General features: G+C 33.6%; 1 protein-coding gene across 2 annotated transcripts; it reads left to right on the top strand.

The window, feature by feature from the left end:
- Positions 1–149: 149 nt before the first annotated feature.
- LOC148607889 (uncharacterized) lies at positions 150–11,777 on the top strand. 2 transcript variants are annotated; one of them, XM_088546382.1, is made up of 12 exons: positions 150–266; positions 1,103–1,147; positions 3,332–3,478; positions 4,344–4,398; positions 4,730–4,815; positions 5,560–5,584; positions 5,964–6,064; positions 7,656–7,692; positions 7,937–8,316; positions 10,503–10,585; positions 11,348–11,435; positions 11,729–11,777. In XM_088546382.1, exons 1-10 carry the CDS (start codon positions 200–202, stop codon positions 10,514–10,516), a joined length of 957 nt encoding a protein of 318 aa, XP_088402508.1. In that variant the 5' UTR covers positions 150–199; the 3' UTR covers positions 10,517–10,585; positions 11,348–11,435; positions 11,729–11,777. The 2 variants fall into 2 exon arrangements, with proteins under 2 accessions (XP_088402508.1, XP_088402509.1); XM_088546383.1 differs by lacking the exons at positions 4,344–4,398; positions 4,730–4,815 and having other exon boundaries at positions 11,729–11,772.
- The last annotated feature ends 639 nt before the right edge of the window (positions 11,778–12,416 follow it).

Here is a 12,416-nt window from a genome sequence, read left to right as displayed (position 1 = left end):
GCAAATCAACAAAAACAAAAATGAACTTATGCAAAAAGAAATGGTTCCTCATTCAACAGGACAAAATACTGTTTCGTTTTTTTTCAATAGTAAGGAACTATTTTCTTATTAACGCCTCTCATCCACACTTTTTACCTGTACAAATTGAACTTCCCCGTTCTTTTGCAACTAGTTTCAGATTCAGAATCTCTTCATATTCATGGATAAAAGTAAGATGGATATAGCTAAGTTCGTCTTGTTTGGATGTATTATATATTTAATCACAGGTTTGTTGCATTTTTTCATTATATGATTTCTTCTTCCAATCATGGTCTCCCCGTCTTACTTTAACTTTTTAAGACGACATTTACTATCAATGATTCAAGGAAAGGCATGCCGGACGATTACCTCATTAATTTTACATGAATATTGGTTTTTCACAAAATCACCCAAAAAATTGTCTTGCCTTGTTCGCTCGGCCTTTTTTTAAAATTCTATTAACGCTACCTCTACCCTAAAATTCAGGATCTGCTCTGTAAAGTATTTCTGAAGTAGCAAAACTATATATGAATAATACTAGCACTGGTATATGAAATGACACGCACTTCATAAGCCGTCTATGGAGAATTCTATGACAAAATAAACTCCATGCTTTGATTAGAAATTAAGGGGCATATTTTCAAATTTGTTCCTTATTCCTGTGCCATCCTTTTTACGTGTGTGGTCGATTTGGCCAATGAAAAAGTTCATAATTAAAAATTGCTCGATATTTAGAGAATTGTTACAATAGGTAACTAACCCACTCCTCGACTGATGTAACTCTAAGATGGTTGGGAGAGAATAATCAAGGGAACCAAGATTCTGACGGTATCTGTAATCAAAAGATTGTATTCCAGGGACAAAGACCAGACACGAAAAACAGACACACACAACAAAGAACATAAAATAATCAAAATAATTGGTAGAGCGCCCGTGACTGATTGTATTGCCATTTTCATCATTTTTTTCAAAACATTTTGTACATATTTAGCCTGCCAATATTGGCTAAATAGAAATTAGTATTCTATAGCAGCCTTTCTTTTGTCTAAATCAATTCTATAAATATGGCTATGTCTTGTTTTAGATGTTTCTATTTTGAATGGTCATACTACAGTTAACAACATCAGAGGTAAGTATAGAATAATGATTACTTTCTATTCCTTTCCACCGTTTATTTCAACAAAGTTATTCAGGGACGAGATCAAACAAGTTGTCACCATGGTCAACAGGAATAGAGTAATTCCATTACTACAGCACAAGAAGATATTTTATGTCCATGGTCATGTTCCGGTCATCACCGTCCCTTGTACAGGGAAATATTCGTACTCCTTACAAAATACCGTTGGAACAACTTGTAGTAAAGTATATGTGTGGAGCACAAACGATAAGAAAGGGCATAAAGGTAAAATAACCATAGTCACCGTAGTCCTTTGTATATGTTCCAGGACATACGGGTACTGGAACCGAGTACGTATAGACCATGAAGTAGTAGAATACTAATATTCAGTATATGTGTTCGCTTATATAGTCCTGCAGTAATAGGGATGGATTTCGCGAGTATCTGACAGGCGGGGAATGTGTCAAAATTACAAAAACAAACAAACAAACAAAACCGAAAAAAGAACAAAATCCAAAATACCACCTGCGTATATTTTGCCAAAACAATGAATGTGGTCAACGAAACCGTAGGCCAGGTTACTTACATGTATTGCCTTCACTTCGTGTCGGTCGTCGTTAACAATTTTTCAAACATCTTCTCTGAAACTACTGCATGTACATGTATTTAGATGAAATTAAATTGATTGTTCCTTAGAGTATTCTGCACAAAATCTTGCTTCGATTAATGACCCGTCGAAAAACATGGCCACCAGTACTAAAAATAGACCCTAGGTGTCAGCAGTTTTCGCATAACTCTCCAAAATCTGCTGACCCATGTTGGAGTGATTGCCCTTTTTCGATATTTTTGGATATTTTTGATGTTATTATTTCACAAATCTTCTCTGAAACTACTCTTCAGAATCAAATGAAACTAAATAAGATTGTTCCTTAGGATATTCTCCACAAACTGTTTGTTTGATTTTTTTCAAACGTTGAAAAACCGCTCTGACTAAAAATAGATTATAGGGGGACAAAATACAGTATTTTTGCAAATGGTAATATTGTTCACCATCAAAAGACAGACCTATGCCAAATTTTCAAAATGATTCGTCTCCCGATGTAGAAGTTATGGCCCTGAAACATTTTTTTTTCGTTTTTACGTGCACAACTTTGAAAATCTTCTCTGAAGCCATGCAACACAATTTTATGAAAGTTGGTATTATTGTTTTTTAGGATATTCTGCACAAAATGATTGTTTAAAATTTTTCAGCGATCGAAAAACATGGCCGTCGTTACTAAAAATAGTAACATAGGGGTCAAAATGCTTTTTATGTTATGTTTTCCTCAACTGTAGAAGAATAATAAGGATGAAAGCTACTCATAAGATAAACATAATATTTTGAGTTAACTGGCATTTTGAATTTTATTTTGGCAGCAATTTTCAAAATGGCTGCCATTTTGCGACCATTTTCACAGTTGCTCGGATTCCAATGATTTTTGGTTTCTGTAGGCAACATGGTAGTCATAGTTGATGACGAAAGTTTGTTCTGGGCGGCCATTTTCAGAATAGCTGACATTTTCCCGCTAATTTTGTACTTGCTATAATTTCAATGATGTTAGGTTTACATGGTAAACTTGGTCTCTTGAGTTGAATGGTGATGATGAAAATTTTGTATAGAAATGAATTAACTTTATTTTATGTTTTTTTTTGTTTTTTTTTTCAAGAAATGTATTCTGGGCTAATGCCCCCTCAGATGTGGTGGAATAGCAGGGCTTAAGGGGACCCATGTCCAGATATTTTACAGAGGTTCTGAAAACACTTTGAAGGCATTTTCAACATTTTACAATGCCTTAGGTACGCAGTTAAATTTGCATTATTAGTCAATATATGCTCTTTTTCAGCACTATTTGTCAAACATGGAAACAAAACATGATACACTTAAGTACTTAGTTAATAGGACATGGTTTGATAGGTGAGCGATTCAGGCTGTTCGAGAGCCTATTGTTTAAAATAATATCTCATAAAAAAACGCATATGGTCTTGAATATACCCGTACCCATGAACAAATATTCGTTAAATTCATCATTTGAGACACTGACTCATTAATGCAACTTCAACACTTCGAATATCAAAAATAGTTCATAGAACATACGCATTTTAGAATATATATACATATGTATATAGCAAAGATACTTTATTTTGTTTATCTTATAGGTAGTGTCGATGAGTCATCAGCTAGTTTCTTCGTGTCTCTTAGGTTTGAGCTCCAGGTTGTAATCGTCGTTGTCATCGGTATAGTTGTATGTACTCTAGTTATAGCTGTGGCCTTAATGGTTATATATCAATGTCGAAGGAAGTCGGGTAATTTACTCATATTGTTTTTAAATGCGTGTATTTATGATCGTTTTTGTAGTGCAAACTACATGTAGATACCAAAATGCAATCTGAAATATTGTGATTTTGGGTCAAATCCTGCGCTCTAATAAGGTAGTTGTTTACTCAGACTCAAAGTGCACGCATGGCACAGCCATAATAGAATTGTCTACCCGAATTTACAATATTTTTAGGCGCTCGTTTTATTTTAATACAAGATTTACTTAAAAAAACAAATAAACGGAACACAATGATTAGCTCTTGATATGTGGTTATATTTATGTAATTTTAACGAACTTTTCATATATTTTAAAGTGATCTTGAAGAAAATAAATCAAGATGAACTTGCAGTAAAATCTGTCAACTCAACAATGAAGAATGGCGCCTTTATAGTTCTATAGATTTGACTTGCTTTCATTGACTCAAATGCGGGAAATATGCTAAAATATCTCTTCTCTGCAATAAATGAGTGATACTTTTTGTACTTCAACGTTCTCCAACGATATATTAAGTTACCACTCTAAGTCAGATTGTTTTACTTTCCTCAAAATGTTAGAGCTGTATGATTTTTCATACATTGCACTCTTTTCAGTGGCGGATCCAGGGGGCCGGGGGCCCGGGTCCCCTATAGAAAATTGTAATTCTTAAAAATTGTTGCAAAATTGTTAAAGATACCCTTAGAATGCAAGATTTGAAGTTTAGTATTTCAAAATTTTCATGGGGCCATTCCCACAAACCCCTAGCAAATACGGATCACTTCGTGATCCTCTCCGATGATCCTGTCAAGAAATTTCTGGGCCCCACCCTTACTTAAAACTCTGGATCCTCCACTGATTTTGAACATATAACACAGAAACCATCAAATACATTAAGGAAAAGAAAAACAGGACAGAAATGAAAAATCAACGGTAAGTTTGTAGTTCTGTTTCGTCACTACACTATGTAAACTTGCCTTTAAGTAAGTCAAAAATAGTGAGAAAATGCAATCTTTTAAACGTCCCGGCAAAAGCCGTATATCACTGAAAAGAATTAGCTTAGCTACATAACAGCAATATTGACACAAAATTCCTAGGAAAAAAAGTCACGATAAGTTTTAGATGACCGGACGCTTCTAGTCAAAAGTTAATTATTTATACTTTGCCGTGATGGTAACAATCTTTTCTAACTGAACGTACATATAGTAGGAACCATTTATCTTGATAAAACTGTAATCTTTAATCATTTTCTCTTTTAATTTAGAGTAAAAAGTGTTCTGGAAGATGGCACTATTGTGTATGATGAGATTGATGATCAAATTATCAACAATTCTAAAAAGCATAAACAAGGTGGCAGACGCTTATCTTCTATGCTCTTTTTACTGAGACTTGCTACATGGCTTTCTGTATCTTTATTTAAAAATTACTATCAAATATTTATTTACAAGCGTTTGTAAAAACAACAACTATTCCTGTGGTCCTTTTCACAAAAAATCGTAAGTGTAAAATTAGTCGTAAGTTATGACGTCATAGTAAATAAAAGTATTGTGACGTCATAACTTAGGACTAATTTTACTCTTACGATTTTTTGTGAAAAAGACCACTGTTTACCACACTATTAAATCAAGCCGATTGGTTGATCGGAATTATCTCGAGGAATGTCAGCCTCGCAGAACCTGGTTTATAACATTGTACTTTTTTTTCTGCACAAGGTTATACTCAGCTTTAAAGACACAACAATGGCTAACCTTTGAATATATTTCATTCAATCAACTTTGCTATTTCCATTTACTTACATTTTTTGCCAACACTACTTCAGTAGGAAGTAAAGAGTAATAATTAAGATACATATGTATAATCAACGAAACCAAGATTCTAACAGAAATCAAAAGAATGTAATCCAGGGACAAAGACTAGACATAGAAAACAGACACACACGACAAAGAACATGAAATAATTAAAATAATACATACAAAGTAACAAAAGTAAATAAGTAACTCGGACTTCACTAAAACCTGGGAGCATGGACCAGGTGCGCCGGTAGGGTAGGCGCCCTCTGGGTAAATGTTACTATTTTTTCCTCTTTTTTTTCAGACCAAATGAAGAAAAGCACGCCAAGGTACGTGTGCAATCTATATAAATATAAATAGTTTAGCTACTATTTTTCAAATTACCATAATAAATCAAAAGACAAATGCATTACTTAATTATCACTCACTTACAACATTATCACTGAGATACACAATATGTACGTCTACCAGTCATCGGAGTTATAATTGCAAAGTAATAATAGAAGCCCAAAATTCATTCAGATCAAAAGTTAAAATAGCAAGTGCTCAATGGCATGATCTTACTTTAATTTCTTCGAAATTAAATCAGTGGTTTATAGGAGGAGTTTGGAGATATAAAAGTGTGACGGACGAACGTAACGACATCCTGATAAATGTATATCGCTGGCTTTAATAAAAAAAAATAATGTGATGGTATTGAAATTTCAGAAATAATGTTCAACATGAGCAAGAGAGTTACGAAGATGTTGCTGTTAAAACTACAAGACACAGATACGACGTACTGGAGAAAGCTAGCAGGAAGTCAAAATGTAAGTAAGCGGAAATCGTATGCTTTTTCCAGTGTGAACATTTTGTTTGCCTCTTCACAAGTTAGGCAGATTGCTTAAAACCGTCCCTTATTCCGGAGAATGCAATTTCATACTCTCAAATGCGCACAGGTTTCGGATTTTATTTTCCAGTATTGTTATGGAACTAGTACTAGGGTTTTAAGTGGAAGTCTTATTAACAGTTACTAATGATTCAAGATAATACTATGATTGAGACGTAGGAGATGGATATCGACGAATACAAAAAGTGTTATATACTTGTAAAGTTACACCGAGCAACATGTGATCGGTATGCTAGAGTTTCTCTTCGACAACATATTTCTTACTTTAGCTTCCTCTTTCGATAGTTTCGGTTTTTAGTACTACTTGTATACTAATATTTTGATAATGATCTTCCTACATATTTGATTTTAATGCTGCTGATGAGAGGTTACTCCTTGAAACCCGAGTACAGCATATCGAAATTTACAATATATAAAACTGGTGTATTTTGTATTTATTGGAAAAATTTGTTAACAAAGTATCGACATTCCAATGGGCACTAATTGTGCCTCTCTCCTAGCCAATCTATTTTTTTTATTCTTTTATTTGTGAAAGACAAAAAGATTAAAGGACTTGATCCTTGAATTTCACAAACCGATATATAAACGATGGTCTCTCCAATAATAATCCTAATTTGGGAGAGTAGCTTCCGTTTATTCATCTACTAGAATTAGAAATTAGAGACTACTGACACATCTTCTTTTATTTTTAGACTTTCACCTCGAATTTGACGACAGTAGTTATCTTAGTACACAAATATATGACAAACGAGACGATTTTAAATTAACATTTATAAATTTCCCTTTCTTAGAGACATGCTTTTGGACCAATGCTGTCATAAAATACGTCTCATACGCTGCCTTAAAAGTTTTATTTCCGATATCAATATCTTATTGATAAAATATAAAATACAAACAGATTATATATGATGGGTCTTTATAATGTCTACAAATTAATTTTCTGTAGTTTGTATTTGTATATTATTATGTCATCTTGAAGTTGCCGAGCCTTCCCCACAAAATTCAAGACTGTTTTAAACTCGTGGCCTTGATTTACATACATGTAATTTTAATTGTATTTATTTTCACTCTTTTTTTATTGTTCATATCTTCTGTACTATTTTGACTACTTATTTTACCGATTTTGACTAGGGGCAATGTTATGCCACCCATTTGTGTTGATATACCGGAAATAATGGACCACAATGGAAATAGATGGTTTAGCGCGCTATTAAACTTTCAAATTGTTGAATACGGCTAACATTTTGAAATGATTGTACCAAGTTGAAACCATGGCGATGGTTTCCAACTTTCCGATTTTTACTCTAATATTGCTATTTGTTTTACGACTTTCCATTGACTATTCATTTTGACAGCTGACTAGATATTATTAGTTAATAAGCACATATTTTGTTATTATCCTTCATCAATTGACTATAACACCAACCTCTGAAAATACTACTCTTGATAAATAATATGCACGGAGTTCATACATAGTTAATTCATCATTGTAAAGATATTGTCTTTTTCAGCATTTTTCAGATTTAGGTTGTCAAGACACAGAACAAGGTATGTTTTATACATATATCATCATATTAAAACATAACTAAAGTAACCAATCGTAATGCACTATATTCGAAAGTATGAATAATATACTAATCCATGATAATTTTTACGAAGAAATACTAGTGATAAACAAATTCTTTTAGCTAAATTTTTATTAATTTTTAAGCTTATGAAGTGCAATCAAAATTTTTTTTTTAATAAAAACGTTACTTAATGTGAACTTTGATCAAACATACAATTTTAACAGACGCGATGCATTGACATCATCTGATCAGCATATCACAGAAGATAACATATACACGACAAGTGCCGGCCAGCCCAGCATTAACTCGCAACAGGAAGTGGGGTCTTATAACAATGTCACAGCTACCCAAAAATTACGGGAAAGAAGAAACAAAGAAAACACATCTGAAGTCACAGTTTCCATCGAAAGTCCACCAAAGACAAGACATGAAGGCCAGAACCAGAAGACAAGTAAAACGAAGAAAACTACTGCTGACAGAAATGACAATAAAGAAAATATCACCGAGCATGCAAAGATACATTACACGTACGATGATGCCCAGTACAAACCAGCAAAAAATGCACATGTTGGTGAGGAGTATGTTATGATGTGTTCTTCAAAAGGTATTTGATAACGCCCGTTTGATGCATATACAATACTTTGGCTTTTTACTGAATGAAAGAATAAGTTGAAGTAATAGAAACACGTAGAAACGTGTATCTCTTTATGATTTAGATATGCCTATTGTAACTACAGATCAATTTTTAAGAAAAAAAAATTCTGAGTGATGTCGTTATCAAAGTGAAATAAAGGTTTCGCATAGTTAAGACCAATAATTGAAAGTATTAAGATAAAAGAAGACTAAGGCAGAGAAAAACAAACTAAACGCACTGAAAACGAATTAAATAAACAATCAAGCCGGACTCCAATAAGAACCGGGAGCATAGATTAGGAATCACTCTAGAGCAAGCTCGGGGGCAGCGTCCGCTAGTTTTCTAGGAACAAACATAATGATTTATATAACGAGAAAGTATATGGTGAACAACAGCACTACCAGGATGAAAAATGTCAGCTCAAGACCACCCATGGGTCTTAATGCAAGACGAGGAACCCCTCACACCACAGGGCAGGCTTCAGCTGGTTCCCCAACATCATATACATATACAGATAAATAGTTGCTCCTATATATTCTAGCAACATAAAAGTACACTGAGTGAAAACGAAGCAATTTCTACAGATGCCGGAAATTCTTGACTTGAGACAGGCCAAACAAATGCGGCGGTGTGAAAGTACTTTGGTGTGTACACAACCCTCCAACTTTTAAATCTGGCCACTGTGGAAAAATATTACACAATTAAACACATCAAAATCCATTTCAAAAAGGTCAGAGTCCATTGTTAAAACATTGTTGAAATAAAGAAATTGATTATAAGTTATAGAAATGTACAAACAAGGACTACTAGCAGTTAACTGACATTCCAGCTCCAGACCAGTTTAAACCTACAAAAAGTTATGTTCTCGTCGTTTGTAAAACATAACTTTATAAGGATGCCATGTTTTTCCACAATGGCCCATCATAAGTCATATAATAAGGACGCAACTTATGTCATGCTGAAAGAGTAATCAAGGGAACCAAGGTTATAGCGGTAATCAAAAGAATGTAATCCAGGGACAAATACCAGACATGGAAAACAAACATACACAACAAAGAACATAAAGTAACTAAAATCATACATACAAAGTAACAAAAGTAAATGAGCAACTCGGACTCCACTAAAAACTAGGAGCATGGACCAGGTGCACCGGTAGGGTAAGCGTCCTCTGCTTTTCTAGAAACACCCGCCGAGTTGCTCATAAAAAGTCAAGTCCGGGGTAGACAAACGAGGAAAGGAAAACTATGACCCGTTGAATAAATCAGTTTTCATTGTGCTGATGGATACACCATAACGATCCACGAGTTCATGATGACGACCATAAAACTTCTGTAGTGCTGACTTCAATCTTGTAGCAACATAACCCTGTTCCAGAAGCCTATTTGTTAGAGTTCTAGCGCGATACAAAAAGTCTGTATAGTTTCGGCAAGCTCTGGCATAACGTATGAGTTGTGATATGAACACTCCATACGCAGGAGCCGAAGGGATGTTGCCACAGATGAAAGGAAAGTTGACAATTCTGAATGAAAAGTCACCACGTTTGACGTTTGGTCAATAGTTTTCCTTTACCATCGATTTCTAAGTGTAAACTGCTTTTAAATATAGTGACTGTGTTAGTTTCTATGTAAAAAAACTGTAATCGAATCAATGTTAATACCCAAAAAATGCTATTTTTAACGATTTGACAACACTATCATGACTACATCCCTTAGTCTATTTAACGGTTTAGTCAATTTATAGGGTGAGTACTGAGTTTTCCGTGCTTTGTTAGGAATATTACCATTAAGTCACAGTGCATAAAATACAGGGTGGGGGATACCGGACGTATTAATCGTTTACAAATGTATTTGTATTTGAGAATGAGTTCCTTGTATCGAATGAAAATGTTTGTGAATGTTTTACGAGCTTATGATATCGGTTATATAAAGATTTTTTTCGTTAAAATCCGAAACATTATTACGAATACGAGAAAATTGAACCAAATGTGATATGTAAACATCATATGACGTCACCATCTAAAAACGGATAGTTGACAATAGGCAATGAAAAATAATCTCTTTTATCGTAAATTTTAGTAATACGTCTCCCAATACTGATTTTGATATTGAGATCAAGAAACGAACATTCTACATTATCAATATTTTCTTTATTCAAAGAAAGTTCTGCATGATATGCATCTTTAGCATTGACCCTAGGCGAGTTTAAGGTAGCTTTCTGGTACGGACAATAATTTTTAAAGGTCAGTTAAAATATTTCAGTTTAGTATACTATACTATTGAACAAAATAACAAAAATAAAAATATGTAAACTTTCCAACCATGAATCTCATTTTGCATGACTCTTATATGGAGTGATGGAGTGCTACTTAAAAGATGGCCTTTAACTTTGAAGTTTAGTATAAGTAGAGTGCACTTGATATATTAATCAAAGTGATCTACTTGTTTCTTATTAGAAATCTTGTTCATTTAATTCCAATGGAGCAATACATTTGCGAGCTTTTTGTAATTAAGGACTGCTGCATTTGCAAACTTTTTGGTCTTACGTTTGCGAACATTTTTCAGTACATTTGCGAACCATTTGTAAAATTAACATTTGCGAACCAATGATATATGGTATTAAATTTTATATAGATTTTATATAAATATTTATATAACAGCTCAGATATGTGGTGTGATCTGTTTTGAATTTCGCTCACTAATCACTCTTTCACTTCATTGGCTGTTTGCAAATTTCTTTGTTTTCGTCTCCCATATTAATTTGTAATTCTAATCAACTGGTCACTTCGGCACAACTACGTACGATCTTACTGAACAATGGATTTTACAATCAATGAGACAGAAACGGGGAACCAATGTTTACAACTTTACGGCTATACATTTCGGTTCCTAAAAACTTTGAAAAAGACAGGTGATCAGTCTTGGATATGTACTTTGAAAAACTGTAAAGTATCGTTGAAAACAGATGGAGTCCTTCTTAATATAAAAAAATCTTTTATTTCAAGGAAAAATGCTTGTGAGAAGTAATTAAAGTAATTCATCAACATGTACCAGTATATACCAACCACCAATATTTTATCAACAATAATCTCAGTGAGTTGAATTTACAAAGGTATAGATTATTTCAAATGTTTTACTACATAAGGTCTACTAGTAATTGTGTGCATTCCTGGAAATTCGAAAGAAAATAATCATTGAGAAAAAGTTAATAAAATACCGGCATCTTTAAAAAAAAAATGCAATGACACAAAATAAAAATTCAAAATATACATCATCAATGTGTTGCTGCGACTCAAACTTTCATGGACTGGTACAAGCTTCCAAAAACGTTATAGTAAATAGATATACCAATATAATTGAAAAGTTAAGATCATCATAATTGACAGGCATTCCAAATGAAAGATAACGTTCAAAGGATCGCGCAGGTGATCTACGGTAATGAAAAAAGGATAAAAAGGTTTAAGGTAAGGCAGATTTCTATCTAAGTAGAAAGAACCACTTGATGTTAAATCCAATTATATATAAATGTACATGTAAATAAATACTATTATGGATTTCCAACATAAATTAATGAACACCACGCGTCTGCTCACGATGGAGGTTCCGAACGGAGTCCTTTACCAATAACTTGGATGCTCAACATGCTTCTGTTCACTATGGACGCCTGAACAAATAATTTGGACACTCAATACGCGTCCGTTCACGATGGACGTTTCAACCAGAGTCCCTTAAAAATAATTTGCTCACGATGGACGATCCAACCCGATTCCACTGACATGTTCAATGTAACATTCAACTTCAAATACAACAATTTATATTGCTAATTCATCAAATTCGTTTTGCTCGTTTTCCTGTTTTTAAGCTGTTTAATTGCAATAAAGTATATAAAAATCAATCTATCTTACAAACTTCAAACATCCTTTTCGCTTAACATGTTATAAATCATTCAGTAAAAGTAAGTTTTTAGTGTACTCAAACTTATGAAATCGATATATTTATTTTCCAAACTACAATGTACAAAAATTCATATATACATGACCACGTATCATCACGACGTCTTCTTTTCCCAGCAAA

The sequence above is a fragment of the Perna viridis genome, chromosome 9, assembly GCF_037379345.1.
Source record: "Perna viridis isolate PV_CMFRI_1.1 ecotype Kerala chromosome 9, ASM3737934v1, whole genome shotgun sequence".
Lineage (NCBI taxonomy): Eukaryota > Metazoa > Mollusca > Bivalvia > Mytilida > Mytilidae > Perna > Perna viridis.
The sequence above is the reverse complement of the archived record's forward strand: the minus strand, read 5'-3'. Positions and strand labels throughout refer to the sequence as shown.